This window comes from Pristiophorus japonicus, chromosome 9, assembly GCF_044704955.1.
Source record: "Pristiophorus japonicus isolate sPriJap1 chromosome 9, sPriJap1.hap1, whole genome shotgun sequence".
In the NCBI taxonomy this organism is placed as follows: domain Eukaryota; kingdom Metazoa; phylum Chordata; class Chondrichthyes; family Pristiophoridae; genus Pristiophorus; species Pristiophorus japonicus.
Window position 1 is genome coordinate 158755952 of NC_091985.1, and position 23261 is coordinate 158779212.

At 47.1% G+C, this 23261-nt stretch overlaps 1 protein-coding gene across 7 annotated transcripts in view; it reads right to left on the reverse strand.

Moving 5' to 3' along the window:
• The window catches only part of snx14 (sorting nexin 14), a 186759-nt gene that overhangs the window by 41494 nt on the left and 122004 nt on the right, over positions 1-23261 (reverse strand). For 6 of the 7 annotated variants that reach the window (XM_070889997.1, XM_070889995.1, XM_070889994.1 and 3 more), the window contains 4 exons: positions 15916-16027; positions 13724-13764; positions 9562-9681; positions 1076-1199 (listed from right to left, as the gene is read on the reverse strand). In XM_070889997.1, coding sequence (XP_070746098.1) covers positions 1076-1199; positions 9562-9681; positions 13724-13764; positions 15916-16027 — 397 coding nt within the window. The remainder of the gene's footprint in view (positions 1-1075; positions 1200-9561; positions 9682-13723; positions 13765-15915; positions 16028-23261) is intronic. The other variant, XM_070889999.1, reaches the window with a different exon arrangement.

Consider the following 23261-nt stretch of genomic DNA (forward strand, 5'->3'; position numbering starts at 1 on the left):
TCGGTACTGCTTTCCTACTTTCTGTGGTAAGATATCACAGCCTCGTTCATAAGCTTCAAGTTTTGGTTTGCTCTAAGGGCCTTTATGTTGAGCATTTCTGCAGCATGCCCATGAACAAAGGTTCTTTTAAAACTGATAACCATCTTCCCTTTAATTTTTTGGGGGGTGTGCGCTGTCCCTTTAACGGGCTGTGCGACCCATTCAAAGGTTCGCACAGGTGCGGAATGTCACAGTTGAAAAGCTGGACCTGCGCGACACGGCCGTGCAGGTTAGAGGGAACATTGCTCGATAACCCTCTGTATTGCTCACTTTTGCAGGATCAATTCCTTATTTTTGGTGGACTAATTTTGCCTAATAGGTCGAAGGGGCTTAAAAGGTGACATCCTGAGAGCGGATTGGATTCGATAAGGTAGATGCAGAGAAGCGATTTCCTCCGGCGGGGGAATCCAGAACAAGGGGGTACAACCTTAAAATGAGAACCAGGCCATTTCGGAGTGAAATCAGGAAGCACTTTTATTACACAGACGATAGTGGAAGTCTTTCCCTCAAAAGGCTGTGGGTGCATCAGTAGAAATCTTCAAGACGGAGACTGATAGATTTGTTAGGTAAGAGTATCAAGAGATTGGAGCAAAGGCAGGTAAATGGAGTTGAGTGACAGATCAGCCATGATCTGATTGAATGACAGAACAGGCAGGAGGGGCTGAATGGCCGACTTCTGCTTCTATGTTCCTGTAATAACCACCAGCAGATATCCTTCAAGTGGCAGTACAACAGGGTCCCCAATGTCAGAATAAAATGGAAGGTGGCATTCAGTTTTGTAAGAGAGCACAATCATAATGAGCAGGATTTTAACCACTTGTTTATCCCCAAGGTATTATATCACATTAAAAAAGCATCTCACCAGCATGCATGACCCATTTGAATCTGCTGTGTCTGCATCCACTACAAACATGGAAGTCAGACACAGCTGGGACAACTATACCACTTTAAAGGAGCCACAATTCTGGAGGATGCCGTCTTTCACGGAGACACTTACTCGCTTGAATTCTCCAGCCAAGTCTAAATGCTCACTTACCCACGTACATCAGATAATCATAAGTGCCATCCAATGTCATCATTTCCATGAAGTAGTTCTGGTTGTACTTCTTCTCTGTGGTTTCGGACCGGTTGGCATTGTTTTTGTACAAGTCATTAAAGAGCTGGAAGAAAGGGAACCATTAGACCTACTAATGAACCTGCCTTTTCTTCAACGACTTTGAAACATGGTGCTTCACATACATTCATTTACACACGCTATCATTCATTATCCAAACCAAATACTAAAAATATAAGAAATAGGCCCCTCGACCCTACTCCGCCATTTAATAAGATCATGGCTGATCTGATCATGGACTCAGGTCCACTTCCCCGCCCGCTCCCCATAACCCCTTATCGTTTAAGAAACTGTCTATTTCGGTCTTAAATTTATTCAATGACCCAGCTTCCACAGCTCTCTGAGGCAGCGAATTCCACAGATTTACAACCCTCAAAGAAATTTCTCCTCATCTCAGTTTTAAATACCCACGGTGCTTCATACGTTCATTTACACACGCAGTCATTCACTATCCAAACCAAATACATGGTGCTAAACATGAATACAGAGAACTGATTTCTGATCATGTCGCTCTCAGTGAGCCTGGGACCGTCAGATGTCTGAAATGTGACACGAAGTACGTGCAACGCTTACAGAAAGTATGCACTGCATGCAAGACTTTGATCATATCACTCGTCAACCTCCCCTGATGTTGGGCACAGCTTGTTGGAGGAAATGGTTTGTCCTTTACCTGTCTTTGTTGGGCAGACACAAGAACATAAGTAATAGGAGCAGTAGGAGGCCATTTAGTCCCTCGAGCCTGCTCCACCATTCAGTAAGACCATGGCTGATCTGATCTTGGCCTCAACTCCACGTCCCCACCCGCTCCCCATAACCCTTCATTCCCTTATTATTCAAACATCTGTATCTCCATATTAAATATATATAAAAAAAGACTTGCATTTCTATAGCGCCTTTCATGACCACGGGACATCTCAAAGTGCTTTAAATCCAATTAAATACTTTTGGAGTGTAGTCACTGTTGTAATGTGGGAAACATGGCAGCCAATTTGCACACAGCATACTCTCTCAAATAGCAATGTGATAATGATCAGATAAAGGGTACACAGCCAGATAGGGGATGGGTGACCAACAGGAAGAGCAGTACAAGCAAGGTACTGCAGGGGTCCCCTGCGGTTATCCCTCTGCAAAACAGATACACCGCTTTGGGTACTGTTGGGGGGGGGGGGGGGGGGGGTGACTCATCAGTGGAGGGCAGCAGCAGCCAAGTTCATGACACCATGGGTGGCTCTGCTGCACAGGAGGGCAGAAAAAAGAGTGGGAGAGCGATAGTGATAGGGGACTCAATTGTAAGGGGAATAGATAAGACGTTTCTGCGGCCACAACCGAGACTCCAGGATGGTATGTTGCCTCCCTGGTGCAAGGGTCAAGGATGTCTCGGAGCAGGTGCAGGGCATTCTGAAAAGGGAGAGTGAACAGCCAGTTGTCGTGGTGCATATAGATACCAACGATATAGGTAAAAAACGGGATGAGGTCCTACAAGACGAACGTAGGGAGCTAGGAGATAAATTAAAAAGTAGGACCTCAAAAGGTAGTGACCTCAAAAGGATTGCTACCAGTGCCACGTGCTAGTCAGAGTAGGAATCGCAGGATAGTTCAGATGAATACGTGGCTTGAGGAGTGGTGCAGAGGGGAGGGATTCAAATTCCTGGGACATTGGAACCGGTTCTGGGGGAGGTGGGACCAGTACAAACCGGACGGTCTGCACCTGGGCAGGACTGGAACCAATGTCCGAGGGGGAGTGTTTACTAGTGCTGTTGGGGAGGAGTTAAACTAATATAGCAGGGGGATGGGAACCTATGCAGGGACACAGAGGGAAGTAGAATGGAGGCAGAAGCAAAAGATAGAAACAAGAAAAGTAAAAGTGGAGGGCAGAGAAACCCAAGGCAAGAAGCAAAAAGGGCCACATTACAGCAAAATTCTAAAGGGGCAAAGTGTGTTAGAAAGACAAGTCTGAAGGCTCTGTGCCTCAATGCGAGGAGTATTTGGAATAAGGTGGACGAATTAACTGCGCAGATAGCAGTTAACGGGTATGATGTAATTGGCATCACGAAGACATGGTTCCAGGGTGACCAAGGCTGGGAACTCAACATACAGGGGTATTCAACATTTAGGAAGCATAGACAGAAATGAAAAGGAGGCAGGTTGGCATTGCTGGTTAAAGAGGAAATTAATGCAATAGTAAGAAAGGACATTAGCTTGGATGATGTAGAATCGGTAAGGGTGGAGCTACGGAATACCAAGGGGCAGAAAACGCTAGTGGGAGTTGTGTACAGACCACCAAATAGCAGTGGTAAGGTTGGGGACAGCATCAAACAAGAAATTAGGGATGCATGCAATAAAGGTACAGCAGTTATCATGGGTGACTTTAATCTACATATTGATTGGGCTAACCAAACTGGTAGCAATGCGGTGGAGGAGGATTTCCTGGAGTGTATTAGGATGGTTTTCTTGACCAAAATGTCGAGGAACCAACTAGGGAGCTGGCCATCCTAGACTGGGTGATGTGAAATGAGAAAGGACTAATTTGCAATCTTGTTGTGCGAGACCCTTGGGGAAGAGTGACCATAACATGGTAGAATTCTTTATTAAGATGGACAGTGACACAGTTAATTCAGAAACTGGGGTCCTGAACTTAAGGAAAGGTAACTTCGATGGTTTGAGGCGCGAATTGGCTAGAATAGACTGGCAAATGATACTTAAAGGGTTGACAGTAGATAGGCAATGGCAAACATTTAAAGATCACATGGATGAACTTCAGCAATTGTACATCCCTGTCTGGAGTAAAAATAAAACTGGGAAGGGGCTCAACCGTGGCTAACAAGGGAAATTAAGGATAGTGTTAAATCCAAGGAAGAGGCATATAAATTGGCCAAAAAAAGCAGCAAACGTGAGGGCTGGGAAAAATTTAGAATTCAGCAGAGGAGGACAAAGGGTTTAATTAAAAGGGGGAAAATAGAGTACGAGAAGAAGCTTGCTGGGAACATAAAAACTGACTGCAAAAGCTTCTATAGATATGTGAAGAGAAAAAGATTAGTGAAGACAAACGTGGGTCCCTTGCAGTCAGATTCAGGTGAATTTAAAATGGGGAACAAAGAAATGGCAGGTCAATTGAAGAAATACTTTGGTTCTGTCTTCACGAAGGAAGACACAAATAACCTTCCGGAAATACTAGGGGACTGAGGGTCTAGTGAGGAGGAGGAACCGAAGGATATCCTTATTAGGCGGGAAATTGTTTTAGGGAAATTGATGGCATTGAAGGCCGATAAATCCCCGGGGCCTGATAGTCTGCATCCCAGAGTACTTAAGGAAGTGGCCCTAGAAATAGTGGATGTATGGGATCATTTTCCAGCAGTCTATCGACTCTGGATCAGTTCCTATGGACTGGAGGGTAGCTAATGTAACACCACTTTTTAAAAAGGGAGGGAGAGAGAAAGCGGGTAATTATAGATCGGTTAGCCTGACATCAGTAGTGGGAAAAATGTTGGAATCAATTATAAAGGATGAAATAGCAGCGTATTTGAAAAGCAGTGACAGGATCGGTCCAAGTCAGCATGGATTTATGAAGGGGAAATCATGCTTGACAAATCTTCTGGAATTTTTTGAGGATGTAACTAGTAGAGTGGTCAAGGAAGAACCAGTGGATGTGGTGTATTTGGACTTTCAAAAGGCTTTTGACAAGGTCCCACACAAGAGATTGGTGTGCAAAATTAAAGCACATGGTATTGGGAGTAATATACTGACATGGGTAGAGAACTGGTTGCCAGACAGGAAGCAGAGAGTCGGGATAAACGGGTCCTTTTCAGAATGGCAGGCAGTGACTAGTGGAGTGCCGCAGGGCTCAGTGCTGGGACCCCAGCTCTTTACAATATACATCAATGATTTAGATGAAGGAATTGAGAGTAAGATCTCCAAGTTTGCAGATGACACTAAGCTGGGTGGCGGTGTGAGCTGTAAGGAGGATGCTAAGAGGCTGCAGAGTGACTTGGACAGGTTAGGTGAGTGGGCAAATGCATGGCAGATGCAGTATAATGTGGATAAATGTGAGGTTATCCACTTTGGTGGCAAAAACACGAAGGCAGAATATTATCTGAATGGCGGCAGATTAGGAAAGGGGGAGGTGCAACGAGACCTGGGTGTCATGGTTCATCAGTCATTGAATGCTGGCATACAGGTACAGCAGGCAGTGAAGACGGCAAATGGTATGTTGGCCTTCATAGCAAGGGGATTTGAGTATAGGAGCAGGGAAGTCTTACTACAGTTGTACAGGGCCTTGGAATATTGTGTCCAGTTTTGGTCTCCTAATCTGAGGAAGGACGTACTTGCAATTGAGGGAGTGCAGTGAAGGTTCACCAGACTGATTCCCGGGATGACATATGAGGAGGGACTGGATCAACTGGGCCTTTATACAGTGGAGTTTAGAAAGATGAGAGGGGATCTCATAGAAACATACAAGATTCTGACGGGACGGGACAGGTTAGATGCAGGTAGAATGTTTCCGATGTTGGGGAAGTCCAGAACCAGGGGACACAGTTTTAGGATAAGGGGTAGGCCATTTAGGACTGAGATGAGGAGAAACTTCTTCACTTAGAGTTGTTACCCTGTGGAATTCTCTGCCGCAGTGGGTTGTTGATGCCAGTTCATTGGATATATTCAAGAGGGAGTTAGATATGGCCCTTACAGCTAAGGGGATCAAGGGGTATGGAGAGAAAGCAGGAAAGGGGTACTGAAGGAATGATTAGCCATAATCTTATTGAATGGTGGTGCAGGCTCGAAGAGCCGAATGGCCTACTCCTGCACCTATTTTCTATGTTTCCATGTGTCAATGTTAATCTGTTTTTGTTATGTTGATTGAGGGATAAATATTGGCCAGAACTCCCATGTTTTTCTTCAAAATAGTGCCATTAAATATATTCAATGACCCAGCCTCCACAGCTCTCTGAGGTGGAGAATTCCAAAGATTCACAACCTTCAGAAGAAATTCCTCCTCATCTCAGTTTTAAATGGGCGACCCCTTATTCTGAAACTATGTCCCCTAGTTCTAGATTTCCTTACCAGGGGATACATCCTCTCTGTATCTACCCTGTCAAGCCCCCTCAGAATTTTATACGTTTCAATAAGATCACCTCCCATTCTTCTAACTCTAATGAGTATAGGTCCAACCTGCTCAACCTTTCTTCATAAGACAACCCCCTCATCTCAGGAATCAACCTAGTGAAACTTCTCTGAACTGCCTCCAATGCAAGTATGTCCTTCCTTAAATATGGAGACCAAAACTGTACGCAGTACTCCAGGTGTGGCCTCACCAATGCCCTGTACAGTTGTAGCAGGACTTCTCTGCTTTTATACTCTATCCCCCTTGCAATAAAGGCCAACATTCCATTTGCCTTCCTGATCACTTGCTGTACCTGCATACTAACTTTTTGTGTTTCATGCACAAGGACCCCCAGATCCCTCTGTACTGCTGCATTTTGCAATCTCTCTTCATTGCTTAATTTTTGCTCACTCACTTAACCTTGGGTGACCCCAATCACCAGTGCTGGGAGGACTGAATAGCAGCAGTTCATCTATCCTATTAAAAGTTACAGAGGCAGATGAAATGTGATCTCCAGGCATCAATGCCACAAAAACATTACCAAATTGTGACTACAGGAAATCAGTGTGGTAAATAGGAAGTGCTGTTAGATATAAATGTTATCTTTCTTAACATACATTGCTTTTCAGAATGAATACGTTGTCATAAAGAGTTCATGATGGCCATGTTGTAGAAAGGCAATATAAAAGCATTTACTTCAATTTTTACATTCACACACTTAATTTATTTTCTTAATAATTTGCCACTCCTAAAACTGGCCAGTTTTAATGTGAACTTTTCAAATAGCCACAGTCCCACTAACACCATGGTCCTATATGGCTATATATGAGCAATCAGACCTGTGGGGACCAGTGTCACCACCTGCAGAAGAACAGAAGAATACAAGAATGAGGTGCAGGAGTAGGCCATACACCTCTTCTAGCCTTTATCACCATTCAATATGGTCATGGCTGATCATGCAACTTCAGTACCCCTTTCCTGCTTTCTCTCCATACCCCTTCATCCCTTTAGCCATAAGGGCCACATCTAACTCGCTTTTCAATATATCTAACGAACTGGACTCAACAACTTTCTGTAGTAGAGAATTCCACAGGTTCACAATTCTCTGGGTGAAAAAGTTTCTCATCTCGGTCCTAAATGGCTTATCCCTTATCTTTAGACTGTGACCCCTGGTTCCGGACTTCTCCAACATCAGGAACATTCTTCCTGCATCTAACCTGTCCAATCCCGTCAGAATTTTATATGTTTCTATGAGATCCCCTCTCATTCTTCTAAATTCCAGTGAATATAAGCCTAGTCGATCCAGTCTTTCTTCATATGTCAGTCCTGGCATCCTGGGAATCAGTCTGGTGAACCTTCGCTGCACTCCCTAAATAGCAAGAATGTCCTTCCTCAGATTAGGAGACCAAAACTGTAAACAATATTCAAGGTGTGGCCTCACCAAGGCCCTGTACAATTGCAGTAAGACCTCCCTGCTCTTATACTCTCGCTATGAAGGCCAACATGCCAATTGCCTTCTTCACCGCCTGCTGTATCTGCATGCCAACTTTCAATGACTGATGTACCATGACACCCAGGTCTCGTTGCACCTCCCCTTTGCCTAATCTGTCACCATTCAGATAATATTCTGCCTCCCTGTTTTTGCCACCAAAGTGGATAACCTCACATTTATCCACATTATACTGCATCTGCCATGCATTTGCCCACTCAGCTAACTTGTCCAAGTCACCCTGCAGACTCTTAGCATCCTCCTCACAGCTCACACTGCCACCCAGCTTAGTATCATCTACAAACTTGGAGATATTACACTCAATTCCTTCATCCAAATCACTAATGTATATTATAAATAGCTGGGGTTCCAGCACTGAACCTTGCGGTACCCCACTAGTCACTGCCTGCCATTCTGAAAAGGACCCGTTTATTCCTACTCTTTGCTTCCTGTCAGCCAACCAGTTCTCTATCCACGTCAATACGTTACCCCCAATACCATGTGCTTTAATTTTGCACACTAATCTTGTGTGGGACTTTGTCAAAAGCCTTTTCAAAGTCCAAATACACCACATCCACTGGTTCTCCCTTGTCCACTCTACTAGTTACATCCTCAAAAAATTCTAAATTTGTCAAGCATGATTTCCCTTTCATAAATCCATGCTGACTTGGACCAATCCTGTCACTGCTTTCCAAATGCGCTGCTATTACATCGTTAATAATTGACTGCAACATTTTCCCCAGTCAGGCTAACCAGTCTATAATTTCCTGTTTACTCTCTCCCTCCTTTTTAAAAAAGTGGGGTTACATTAGCTACCCTCCAATCTATAGGAACTGATCCAGAATCTATAGACTGTTGGAAAACGACCACCGATGCATGCACTATTTCTAGGGCCACGTCCTTAAGTACTCTGGGATGCAGACTATCAGGCCCCGGGGATTTATCGGCCTTCAATCCCATCAATTTCCCTAACACAATTTCCTTACTAATAAGGATATCCTTCAGTTCCTCCTTCTCGCTCGACCCTTGATCCCCTAGTATTTCCGGAAGGTTATTTGTGTCTTCCTTAGTGAAGACAGAACCAAAGTATTTGTTCCATTGGTCTGCCATTTCTTTGTTCCCCATTATAAATTCACCTGATTCTGACTGCAAGGGACCTACATTTATCTTCACTAATTTTTTTCTCTTCACATATCTATAGAAGCTTTGCCTGCACTATCCCCATATCCCTTGATTCCCTTAATATCCAAAAATCTATCGATCTCTGTCTTGAATATACTCAAAGACTGAGGCTGCACAGCCCTCTGGGGCAGAGAATTCCAAAGATTCACCACCCTCTAAGTGAAGAAGTTTCTCCTCTTCTCAGTTCTAAATAGCTGACCCCTTATTCTGAGACTGTGACCCCTGGTTCTAGACTCCCCAGCCAGAGAAAACATCCTCGCTGCATCTATGCTGTCAAGCCCTGTAAGAATTTTGTATGTTTCAAAGTGATCACCTCTCATTCTTCTAAAGCTTAACGGTATTGAAGTCCCAGTCCAAGTATAGTTCAAAATTGTTAAATTCATTAAATTTACCCTTTTTTTTTCTTCCAAATGACCAAATTCATGGGCACATACATTGGTGGGAGCGTACACTATTCACTGATGGCAAGTGTGTAGTCCACCCGAGGAATAATTCAGTCATGACACAAGATTGCACTACAATTTCAAATCACACCTAGATGGCCCAAGAGGAGGTCGATTATGAAGAAAAAGGGTGGTAATGTATCATCGATTGGTTCCCTCACAAAGCATCTGCCAAATGCACCGGCTTGCAACTCCTCACCTTCTTTTTGTTTTCGGAGGTGGGGCTGAGAATGGTGAGCTCCGGCCTGCTTGGTTTAGGTTTGGGAGCCTCACACGAGTTGATGAATGCGGCAAGGAAGGACTCCAGATGCTGGCCTTTCTACACAGCAGCAACAGGGGAATAATACAGCTGCTTAAATTATACAGCAAGTGCAACGTGTATAAAATAAACAGTACGAGGCATTCAATGAGGACTGTGCAGTGGAACAGAAGAAAAGCAAAATAGAAATTAATGTAGTGGACACGATTTTTAAAATGTTTTATTGTAATTTTGGTTAAGAGCCAGTGGAGCCGAAATTCAGGCCCGCCAGAAACCTGCCGCACTTAAAAAAAAGAGTAAGTGTTTTCACCGCCGGGTAGGATGAGGTTAACTCTTGATCAATATTCAGCTCTTTGTCATTTTTATTAAAGAGGCCAGGAAGTCGGTCACAATGGGGGCGGAAGTGCGGCAGTAAGTGCTGGCGATGGGCGGAACGGATTCCCCGCCGCTGACAGTCAGCAGCGGAGGGATGATGACCTCATTGTGCGTCTGTGTCACCACGCTCTCCCCTTCACTTAAAGGGGAGAGAAGCAGCGATTCTTTAGGATCGGCCACTGGGCCACCAGGGACGGGGTGCCAGGCGGCCTGTTGGCGGCCCGGCCGAACCCGGGGGCACAATAGTCCGGCCGACATGAAAGCCGGCCGGCAAAAATCAATAAAATGGCGACGGCGGCAGTGGGCCCGCGCCTTAAATGGCCGCCGTGCTTCCAGGGCTCACAGACAGAATGCAAGGTGCACCGACAGAGAAAGCTGTCGGGGGCACCGCTCGGCAGGCATTAGATTTTTGGGTCTGAATTCCGAGGGTAGTGGGGAGTCTTGGCGGTGCGTGCACTGATGACGCACTTACGACTGCTCAGCAGCGGTGGGGCAGAAGTGGGGACCATTCCTATGCTGAATTTGGCTGGCGATGGCCATTCGAGCAGAAATCGACGGCCATTAGATTCCGCTGCCTGGCCGCCGCATTCTAGCAATAACAGGCCTTATCGGGACCTGGAATTTTGGCCCCGCTATTATTTAAACCTCCCCGATGCTGGGCTATTACAATTCGTACCTGCTCAATGGTCGCAGGTTCATTGTCCAGTCGCTAGGGAGAGTTACCCGATCTCTGCCTGTGTGTCCACAGATTCACCTGTATTCCCCCGGGGTAAGAAGGGGGAAATCACCCCCCCCCCCAACTCCCGGGGTAAGGAGGGGGAAATCACCCCCCCCCCAACTCCTGGGGTAAGGAGGGGGAAATCATACCCCCCCCCCCCCACCACTCCCGGGGTAAGGAGGGGGAAATCATACCCCCCCCCCAACTCCCGGGGTAAGGAGGGGGAAATCATACCCCCCCCCACCACTCCCGGGGTAAGGAGGGGGAAATCATACCCCCCCCCACCACTCCCGGGGTAAGGAGGGGGAAATCATACCCCCCCCCACCACTCCCGGGGTAAGGAGGGGGAAATCATACCCCCCCCCACCACTCCCGGGGTAAGGAGGGGGAAATCATACCCCCCCCCTTCCACTCCCGGGGTAAGGAGGGGGAAATCATACCCCCCCCCACCACTCCCGGGGTAAGGAGGGGGAAATCATACCCCCCCCCACCACTCCCGGGGTAAGGAGGGGGAAATCATACCCCCCCCCACCACTCCCGGGGTAAGGAGGGGGAAATCATACCCCCCCCCCCGGGGTAAGGAGGGGGAAATCAACCCCCCTCCCCTCCCGGGGTAAATTACCCCCCTTCCCCTCCCGGGGTAAATCACCTCCCCCCCCCCCCAATCCCGGGATAAATCACCCCACCCCTCCCAGGATAAGGAGAGAGAAATCAACCCCCACCCCCAGTAAGGAGGGGGAAATCACACCCCCTCCCCCGGGGTAAGGATGGAGAAATCACACCCACCCCCCTCCCGGGGTAAGGAGGGGGAGACCCTGCACACCACCCCCTCCCGAGGTAAGGAGGGAGAAATCCACCCCCCCCACTCTCGGGGTAAGGAGGGAGAAATCACCCCCCTCCCTCCCGGGGTCCCTGCGCACCCCCCCCTCCTGGGGTAAGAAGGGAGAAATCATCCCCCCCCACCCCCACTCCTGGGGTAAGAAGGGAGAAATCCTCCCCCCCCCCTCCCCGCCCCTCCCGGGGTAAGGAGGGAGAGACCATGCCCACCTCTGCTCCTGATACCTAGCCAGTGACCGCTGCTGAAGAGAGCCTGCCACGTAGACTGTGGCTGGGGATTGCACCACTTAGACCTCCACCCCAACAGTTATGATGCCCCCACAGTTAAATAGCCTGCCTACATGCATAAAAACATCAAGAATGGCCATGTGTGGCGCGGCATGTATCCAGCACCTGTGGAACTGCACCCCATGCTTTGAGAGAAAAGAAGCTGTGCTTCACCTACCCAATTGCAAGTAAAAATACTGCCCAGTAATTTATCACCGGCCCATATTTGGGCAAAATCTAATCATTATTAAAAGTAACTCATTATTCTTTATATCTAATGTGATTTCAATATTACTATTTTTTTGGGTCACTGAGGTTTGATGACCCAGTGAATGAACTAACTTGGAAGAGCCATGCCTGCCCATAGGACAAAGTCGACAGCAGAAAATGCTGTGACTGCTGACAGGCTCTGGGTCAATGGCCCTCCGTACTGTGCATGGACTTGGCACCATGTCTGGCTCAGTAAACCGATCCAAACCAGATTCTCCGACCATGTTAGCAGCAGCCAGGCCTTAAGCAGAAGTACGTACACAAAGTGACACACGAGAAGCTGGATTGACAATGCACCAGCGGCCTGTGCGGAGTTGGCCGATTGTTGCCGTAACTTTGCAGCATCAGGGGACAGGAATGGGCTCTGCGAAGTGCAGAGGCACGCACCACCAGGCAACAGCTAACAGATCAGATAAAGGTGAAGCTAAAACAAAAAGCAGAAAATGCTGGAAACACCCCGCAGGTCAAGTGTCATCTGTGGAGATAATCAGGGGAGGCAACATTTCAATGTGGATCATTTGTCAAAGGCTTTGACCGCTGAGTGTTTCCAGCAATTGTTTCAAATTTCCACCAATGGCTTAAACACAAAGCCAAGTTGGACTCCTCTAGCACTATAAAGGAATTAGATGACTCATCCGGTCCATGAATGTGGATAAAGCGGCTATCTTGAGTGGCTTTCTTTCCAACTTTTATCAACGAGATTAAGGGGCTGGAATTCCCTCGTTAACGCCGGCGGGAGGCGGCTAATGGGTGGCAAAGGCCTACCGTGGGCGGCGAGTGGCGTCCACGTCTCCGTGGAGATCGAGTTGGTCTTCGGTGGAGGCACCAGGAGGTGACGCTGTGCCCTCTAATGCCACCCACGTGATGACGCCATCCAGCGTGCAGTGCCCCCTTGGCGCCGCTCCCGTGATGTTTGGTCTGTACGGGGGCCCGACGGCCAGGTGTCCCGTACAGCCTGGGAAAGGTGGAAGGAACATCGCGGTGCTCCGGTACAATCGCCCAGAGAGCAAGGTACGTTTTTTTTCTTTATTTGCTTCAGCTTTTATTCATTAGTTGTACCAGTGGGGAAGTGTGGGTGTGGCTCGGGGAAGTTTGGTTTTTATTTTCTCACTGTTTTCCCAGCTCGCAAGCCGGCAGCCTCCCCTCGCGGAATTGAGTCGGCCTCCTGAGCTCCCGCCCCGTTGGCGCCCGAGGATGAGTGCGCAACGCCACTTTTAGCACTGCTCTCTCACCTTCGGGCGTTAAAACTGAATTTTGCGGCTTGAGGCTGCACCTAACGCCCGGCGCTAAGATCAGCTCTCAGGCGGTAACACCGCCTCGAAATCGGCGGGACCGAATATCGAGCATCGAGTCTCTATTTCTCAAGGTCACACATGATGCAGCATTCATCAAGACTGCATAAGGATACATAGCGATCAATCAGATGATGGTGGGAATGGGCGATAGAGGATGAATAAGGAGGTGGGGGGGAAAAAAAATCAACGGGCAAGTTAGCACAACTTTCTCTCCGGCATTTCCCAACAGCCCATCATAGTTGAAGTCCCGGGAACAGGTTAGCAGCTCACCCTTGGCTGATGGTGATGTGCAGGGGAACCAGTGTATAACAATGATTTATAAAAGATATGTAGAACTTACCTCCTTTATCAGCTTTCCAGGGACAGACTTGATAATCTTCCCTGCAACACATGAGACAATATTACATTTGATGGGTTGTAATTCACTCAGTTAGTAACAAACCCCTGCGCTCAAGATACAAGTGGTCTATTATAACAATCTCATTTACCATTGAACAGTGCTCATGTTATTTCCACAAAGGAGATACTGGCTAATTAATTTTTATTCTTCCAGCCTCGTTATCTGTTCATGTCTTTCCATTCCTTCCTGGCTGACGTTGGGATTTAGCTGCGCAGTGGAAAGTATGGTATTCCTCAAAACGGCCATCATCATAGGTAGTTCCTAGAGTTGAGGATGACTTGCTTCCACGTCAAAAAGTTCACAGGTGTGTCAATGAAGGACCTAATATTCCAGGTCCCGAACTAAATCTTGAAGGGTGGAAGATGCCTGTGCCTGGAGTATTTTAACGTGGAGCGGCCATTGCACACTAGCCACCACACGGGCTTGACAGAGCTAGCTCTTGGTCCAGTGGCAAGGATTAACCAGGACAATGAACCAAAATGGCCTTACCCACGAGGACACACACAAGTGGCGATTTGAACTCAATTATGTTTGGGGTGGGCAGGGAGGGAGGGAGGAAGGGAACCCCCCCCCCCCCATGGACTCCTCAGTACGAGGCCTGGGCCACTCGAATGGTTTTAAGCAACGACAAGGCAGACGGGCAGGAGCAGGAACTGGGGTGGGAGTGGGACATTGCCGCGGATCCAAGGGAACGGTCCCCAGCATAGGGCAAGGGCTGGGGTTTGCAGAGCTGATTGGGGAAGGGAAAAGGAAGGCCGCAGCATGAGGCCCAAGGATTCCTGCTCCTTCCAAAGATCCTACCTTGACGTCTCCTTGCCATGCTCCAAACTGGCAGGTCTGCCGACGTGTGAGCATCCCGTCAATTGAATTAGAATCTCATTCAGCACCAATGATGTCATTGGGTCGCGACCTTCCCACCTGAAATGTCCCTGGTTAAAATGGCGGCGCTTTGGAACAAGTCGCGAAACCCCCTATTGCTATTTAAACTACCCCACTGCCCGGTGGGATTGGGTTAAAGCCGGGGCTATAGTGTTCGAGCCGAGATGAAAGGCAGAAAGTGAAGGTACTGAGAACAACCCAGGAACGAATGTGTCGGAGTGCAGTCTCTGCATAACTGGATGCTTTTTTTTTTTAAAAAACATTATCTACAAATATTAAAACACATTCCTGCTCACCGTAATACGGTTTTTGGTAGTAATAATGCTGTACACAAACTCAATATGATATGAAATTCAAATGACTGGTTAATCCTGAGATGAAAGGATTGAATTATGGTTGAGCAGTTTGGGCCTATACTCATTGGAGTTTAGAAGAATGAGAGGTGATCTTATTGAAACATAAAAGTTACTGAGGGGGTTGGACAGGGCAGATGCAGAGAAATTGTTTCCCCTCGTGGAAAAATCTAGAACTAGGGGGCATAATTTCAGAATAAGGGGTCGTCCATTTAGAACAGAAATGAGGAGGGATTTCTTCTCTCAGAGGGTTGTAAATCTGTGGAATTCTCTGCCCCAGAGAACTGTGGAGGCTGGGTCATTGAATATATTTAAGTTGGAAATAAACAGATTTTTGAACGATAAGGGAGTGAAGAGTTATGGGGAGCGGACAGGGAAGTGGAGCTGAGTCCATGATCAGATCAGCCATGTTATTGAATGGCGGAGCAAATGGGGGGCCAAATGGCTGACTCCTGCTCCTATTTCTTATGTTTCTTAATCGCACCTACACCGTTATTTGAATTGCTGTTGCAGATTTCAACAGATACTGGTTTTTTTTGTCAAAATAATTGATTGCACCTTGAAAATAAACGCTGGAAAATGTTGCGGCTTTCAGCTAGGAAAGCAGCTTTCCTTGCGCCCTTTAAGCAACGACACCCACCATACTGCCACGTAAGTGTGTTGCTATCCAATGTTTTGTTCCAACTTAGTTAGTGGCCTTTTATTTGCCTGAATATAAAAAGATATAATACAATGCATCTCTATCCTCGATTTCTTTTTAATGTTTAAAACCGTGTCTAGTCCCAGGCTGCTCATGGTTGTGTCATTCAGAGCAGTGAATTACTATTTTTTTTGGAAAGAAAAGTAACTACAGACAGTAGGGCATCATGCAGCATGGTCCCAAGAGGCCATTATACTCACCCAGATTTACATCCGGCAGAATCTTCTCCAGAAACTGTGATTCACAGCCGTCCGGGGAGAGAAAATCTGCCAGCAGTTGGCTGTTGCTCAGTTCTGGATGTTTCAGCAAATTCTATTGATAAAAATTCAAGAACAAGAAAATCAACGGCACGGCTTTAATACCGCATTCAGACTTTGCAGATTCGATTTTCTGAATGAGGTATTTTAACCCACTTAATTTAAACAAGTTAAAGCTGGCTTTAGAATCTCGGCTAACCTTGCACTACTGTGTAATGAAACATGCAAGTGTAACCGGAGATCATTCATTCACAATCAATTTCTGCATTTCAGTCAAGGTTGTTCAAATACGATCACCTTCGGTGGGATACCCCCAAACAGTAAATGGCTGGAGAATGGCACGGGCATTCACTCAAAGGGGAATCATAAGAACATAACAATTAGGAGCAGGAGTAGGCCATTTGGCCCCTCAAGTCACTCCGTCATTCAATGAGATCATAGCTGATGATCTACCTCAACTTCACCTTCCTGCACTATCCCCATGGGCTAGAATCTCCACTTTTGAGCTTATCGGCCAAAAATGGGCGTTATTTCCGGCGTGGGCTTTAATAAAGGGTTTTCAGGTCGCCCACTCTCAAAGCACCTAGTTTACACTTTTGAAAATGGGCGTTACTGCGAGCGATATCAAATGGGCGGCAGCGTTAAATTTTTCTGGCCCTCTGCCATAAAGTGTGGCCGTCCTTAGCAACGGCATGGCAACGCTCGATTCCCGCGATTCTGGAGGTCAAGGGTCACCATGACATGCGCAGAAGAGGAGACAGAGAGGGGGGGAGCTCAGAGGCACTGAAAGCGTGTGTGGCTGTGGTGTGTGCTTGTCCTGTTGTGGGAGGAACGATGGAGATTCACCAGCAGCAAAAAGCCCACTAAGCACCAAGAACATAGTTGGCACCGAGTTTTTGTCCAACAAATAACATATAAAATGAAAGGGATGGAGGAGGCCCTGGAGCTCGTAGCCAGGAACACTGGTGGCAGAGGGCTCCCAGTGGTCCCGGTGTACCACACTGCATCCCAAGGTGACGCACCCCCATTACCAACCACACGAGAGCCAGCAGCAACATCTTGCTTATGGTTCGGCGCACACTCCCACCTCGGGACCGCCCTCCCCCGTATCCGTCCAAGCAGCTCTTCGGCCATCACCACCCCCCACCCCCTCACCCACCCCCAAATGAAGATTATCTGAGGACCTCCTCAGCCAGGCAGCTTGGAGTCAGGAGGGTAAGGGGAACGGGTAGAGGTGTGGAGGAGAAGCACGGGGGGGGGGGGGGGGGCGGTGTTGGTTTGTACAGAAAACCGGATGATTTCAGACTAATGTTCGGTTTAAATGTTTTAATTAACAAAACCTTGCAGCTCATTGGCTCAGATAGCTGCACCATTACACGCTGGTGATTCCTTATCAATGGGTATAATCACACTTAACTTAAACTTTAACTGTCGCCAAGGTGATGCCCACCATTGATGTATGACCTGCACACTCAGCAGAGTATGAGCCTTGAACGTAACAACAACGTTCTTTCAGGCAAAGCGATCATTGAGGAGCTCCTGACGCAAGGCTCTTGCAGCTATCATGCCGCAATGGGCCCTTTCATGCGGTCTACAGGGGGGCGGGGGCATGGCTTCAGTGTCAGCCTGATTGTCTGGGCCGCTGTCAGTGTCCGCCTCCTCGTCCTCCTCTAACTCTCTCTGGTGAGGTGGACTGTCAGACTCTCAGGCAATTCTTGTCTCCTCCTGATAGCCAAGTTGTGTAGCATGGAGCAGACCACCATGAATTGAGCTACTTGCTCAGGGTGGTATTGGAGCTCACCTCCTCAGTGGTCCAGACATCTGAAGCGCTGCTTCAGCACTCCAATGGTTTTCTCCACGACATTGCTCTGTGGCTCTCGTTGTATCACCTCTCGGCTTCGGTGTAGGTGTCATGCGGGGATCATCAGCCAGGTGGTGAGGACATATCCTTTGTCCCCCAACATCCAGCATTGACCTTGTGGCTGATTGTTAAACAAGTCAGATACTGTGCTCTCACGCAGGATGTGTGCATCACGGATGCTGCCCGGAAATTGAGCATTCACTGCCAGTATAATTTGCTGATGGTCAACAATCAGCTGGACATTCAGGGAGTGGAATCCCTTGCGGTTCCTGAAAACCTCAGCATCCTGAAAAGGTGCCTGCATCGCGATGTGCGTACAGTCTATTGCTCCCTGCACCTTGGGAAAGTTTGCAATTCTGGAAAAACCTACAGCCCTCTCACTCTGTGCCTCCCTGGTCATAGGGAAGCTGATCAAATTCCTCCTGCGTGTGTACAGGGCTTCAGTGACCTGTCCAATGCAGCAATGTGTGGCATGCTGAGAAAGTCCGCAAATGTCGCCAGCTGTGGCCTGAAAAGAACCCGAGGCATAGAACGACAGTGCCGCGGTGACTTTGACCTCGACGGACAGTGCAGTTCTGATGGTGCTGGTAGGCTGCAGATCTGCCCTTACCAGCTGGCATACCTCAGTGATAACCTCTTTGTGGAAGCGCAGTCTCCGAGGGCAGGTGGTGTCGGGCAAGTTGAAGTAAGAATGCTTCTCCTTGTACTTGCAGGGGGTGTGTAACGTCTGGTCCTCCTCATCTGTCTGTCACTTTGTACATTGGGCACATAATGCAGTGCAGCGTTCCTTCGGCGATGTCGAGTCTGCTGCATGTATTTGTTCACCAAGAGAGGTGAGAAAGGACAGGCCCCATTGCAGTAGCTGTCTGTCTGCCACCAATTGCACACAAACAAGGAATGTCCCGACGAACACACCTCTTCAATTCCAATCGGTCACAGTGTGGTCAAGATGTTTTTAGAGATGTTCACATCAACTCTAACGACCTGCAGAGTACATCTGAACTCCGCCGAAGTTCAAGCACAGCAGCCTTTTAAAGGACGCGACATGTGATCTAGAACATGGCGTCCATTACGCTTTGATTTGTCCGTTAGTTCCACTTTTTGTGGGCGGTTTTTTGAGCGGGCGATATTGTGGGTGATATGTGTGCGAGGTGGTGAAATTGACGATGGGCGATCTCCATGGTCGCTAGTTTGGGTAAATATGCTCTTTACGACAAAAAACAGTCGCCAGGTGTTAATATTGTATCTCGGCGTTAATTCCATGTGGAAAATAACGCTGGGCAATATTATGGGCGTTGAAATTGCCCATTCTGCTGATTCCGCCCCCAAAAAGTGGGCGGGCAGTAATATTTATTTTCGGTGTTAAGCACATGGGGAAAGTAACGCTGGGCGATAAGTTTCTGAAAAATGCCCGCCAATTTCCATTTTGTGCCAAAATGTGCCACATCGGAGCGTTATACGTCATTTCAGCGGTAAAATGAGCATTAAGTGGGCGTTAAGCAGGCAAAAAAAGTGGAGGTTCTAGCCCTATATCCCTTAATATCCAAAAATGTATCGCTCTCTGTCTTGAATATGCTCAACAACTGAGCCTCCACAGTCCTCTGTGGTAGAGAATTCCAAAGATTCACCATCCTCAATGAAGAAGTTTCTCCTCATCTCAGTCCTAAGTGTCCGACCCCTTATTCTGAAACTGTGCCCCCTGGTTCTAGACTCCCCAGCCAGGGGAAACATCCTCCCTGCATCTGGCCTGTCAAACTTTGTAGGAATTTTGTATGTTTCAATGAGATCACCTCTCATTTTTCTAAACTCTAGAAATATAGGCCTAGTCGACTCAGTCTCTCCTCATAGGACAATCCCTCCCATCCCAGGAATCAGTCTGGTGAACCTTTGTTGCACTCCCTCTATGGCAATTATATCTTTCCTTAGGTAAGGAGACCAAAACTGTACACAGTACTGGTGTGGTCTCACCAGGGCCCTATATAATTGAACTAAGATGTCTTTACTCTTATACTCACATTCTTCTATAATAAAGGCTAACATACCATTTGCTTTCTTAATTGCTTGCTGTACCTGCATGTTTATTTTCAGTGATTTGTGTACAAGGACACCCAGGTCCCTCTGAACACCAACATTTCCCAATCTCTCATCATTTAAAAAATACTCTTTTCTAGTTTTCCTACCTAAGTGGATAACTTCACATTTCTCCACATTATATTCCATTTGCCATGTTCTTGCCCACTCACTTGGCCTGTCTATATCCCCTTGAAGCCTCTTTGCATCCTTCTCCCAACTTACATTCCCACCCAGCTTTGTATCATCAGCAAACTTGGATATATTACACTCGGTCTCCTCATCCATATCATTGATATAGATTGTGAATAGCTGAGGCCCCAGCACTGATCCTTACGGTCCCTCATTAGTTACAGCCTGCCAACCCGAAAATGACCCGTTTATTCCTACTCTCTGTTTTCTGTCCTTTAACCAATCCTCAATCCATGCTGGTGTGTTACCCCCAATCTCATGAGCCTTTATTTTGTTTAATAACCTCTTGTGTGGTACTTTATCGAATGCCTTCCGAAAATCCAAATACACCACATCCACTGGATCCCCCTCATCTATTCTGCCAGTTACAACCTCAAAAAACTCCAACAGATTTGTCACACAAGATTTCCCTTTCATAAATCCATTATGACTCTGCCCAATCCTATTATTATTTTCTAAGTGCCCTGGTACCACGTCCTTAATAATAGATTCTAGCAATTACTGATGTCAGGCTAATCATCAAAGTCTGAGGGAAAGAGATCCAGAAAAGCCTGGCATACGTTTTCCACAATGATATCAGTGCCATTTTCTAATATGATCCAGCTCATCACAATGCATGTTTATGAACACTGCCGAAAAGCCAAATTTCCAACCACAATGATTCCTCATTTACATGACGACACTTTCCTGCAACCAGTAGAGCTTTGAATCCAACATCCAAGACACAGGACTATTGTGAGCAAATACCCTGTAACGGTCTTCAGTTACCTTGCCAAAGCAAGAGAATTGCATAAATTGTCCATGTTTAAATGAATATTAAAGGAGGGAATGGACCCCTGACCAGAAATGTACAATGCGAGATCAGACGGCTCACAAGTCTGCATAATGTCCTGCCCACTCAGCAAAGAGGCGAAGCAGTTACAAGACACTGTCCAGCTGGGAGATATTTCCCCGCACCCGCCAACACTCTGTCAGCTGGAGACTGCACAGCCCAGCAAACCACTACAGTGCCAAGTCAAGAACTTTAAATATTATAAAGGCAGCAAGCCGAGGCACAAAGCAGGTCACTGATAGTCCAATAAGGGGTCTCGGTTCCAGCCAGGAGACGGGAGTGCGGCTGCAAGGCGGGAGATTGTTGAGAGTTGTCTGGTAACACTGAGCTCACAGATTTAGGAGCGTAGGCGCTGTTGTAATGTAGGAAACGCGGCAGCCAACTTGTGCACAGCAAACTCCCACAAATAGCAAGGTGATGACGACCAGATAATATGTTCGATACAGTGTAAAGCACTTACACCAGATTACTGTGTACGTGGGATAGTGTGACACTGGCACGCAAGGCACGTGGTGAGGAGCAATCCATTTCTAGAAGAAAGGGGTGCTCGCATTGACAATGTTTTATGGGAAGGAAGATATACGCATAGGTATAGTATGGATTCTGGACGGATGAAGTTGGGAGTTTTACTATCATTTACACATAATACACTGCTGTGAAATGATCTGAATGTTGAAGTACTGATGGAATGTCAGCTATTTGGAACCAAATGGGACTGGGAAACAAAACTGAACCACTGCATTCTCTGCACAACCTGAATGATACCAGGGCTAAGAGGTTAAATTATAAGGCCACTTTGCATAGATTAGGCTTGTATTCCCTTGAGTATAGAAGATATTGAGCGAATGCAGCGAAGGTTCACCAGACCGATTCCTGGGATGACAGGACTAACATATGAAGACTGGAATTTAGAAGAATGAGACGGGATCTCATAAGCATATAAAATTCTGATGGGACTGGACAGGTTAGATGCAGGAAGAATGTTCCCGATGTTGGGGAAGTCCAGAACCAGGGGTCACAGTATAAGGATAGGGATAGGGATAGGGATAAGCCATCTAGGACCGAGATGAGGAGAAACTTTTTCACCCAGAGAATTGTGAACCTGTGGAATTCTCTGTCACAGAAAGTTGTTGAGTCCAGTTCATTGGATATATTCAAAAGGGAGTTAGATGTGGCCCTTACGGCTAAAGGGACCAGGGGGTTTGGAGAGAAGGCAGGAGTGGAGTACTGAAGTTGCATGATCAGCCATGATCATATTGAATGGTGGTGCAGGCTTGAAGGGCGAATGGCCTGCTCCTGCACCTATTTTCTATGTTTCTGTTGTAGGCATTAGGCACCTGCTGAATATATCAAAACACTAGGCATTAGGCACCTGCTGAATATATCTAACCTCATATAAGTTTAAAGTGGCCACACATAAAATGGCTGCCCAGGCATGATGGGTACTCAGTTAGTCAAGTAATGAACTGGGGCTGACCGAGCAATGACCTAGTGAGGCCCACTACCAGGAATGCCTTGGATACAAGATAATTATAACGAACCATTATAGTACACTGGTATAATCAGTGACTTCACACAGCCGAGCCCCGAGGAACAGAGATAAGGGAGGGCCCATCTCACATAACGAGGTCATTAATCAGCCCGAGCTGACAAAAACCGAACATACAGCCCCCTGAGGTATCAGGGGAATTCTATTGGGTTAAAGAAACCTATATGTAATCTATAATCGTTATGATTGGGTTGTGTCCAGCCGAAGTGGGCTGAGTAACTGTAAAGAACTATTGTAAAACATATAAATATCGATGAGTTTCTTTGTTCGTCGGAGAGAAGTGCCTGGATCCAGTCCTGAGGCTTCCTCCCCGCATGCGAAAATGAAGGCCGCATTGGTGTTGGAACCGACTCTGAGTGTTGAGTGATTCTTCTGAGAAAACACCAACACTAACAGTGGCGTCACGAACAGGATTTCGGGGTCGCTGACGCTCTTGGAGAAACCGGGTGAGTATACCTTAAACAAAATTTTATAACGGGTGCGGAAGGTGGATGCTGGTTGATCGACACGAGGAGACGGTCCAATATCTCAAACACCTAGCCTGAGCCTGAATTAAGAGGACTTTAGTCCCACGTGACGGCCAGGAACTAAGTAGGTGCCGGGAACACACTTGGACCGTGGGATCGTGATACCGAAAGACATCTTCCGGACCCAGTAGTGTAATTTGAAATATACCCCGGGGTAGAACCAAGCGGTGTACAGCGGCTAACGGAATCCAAACCTGTGAACAGGGTCGGACCAACGGGCCGAGCGGTGGTAGGTAGTCGTTAAAGATATGTAGAGCA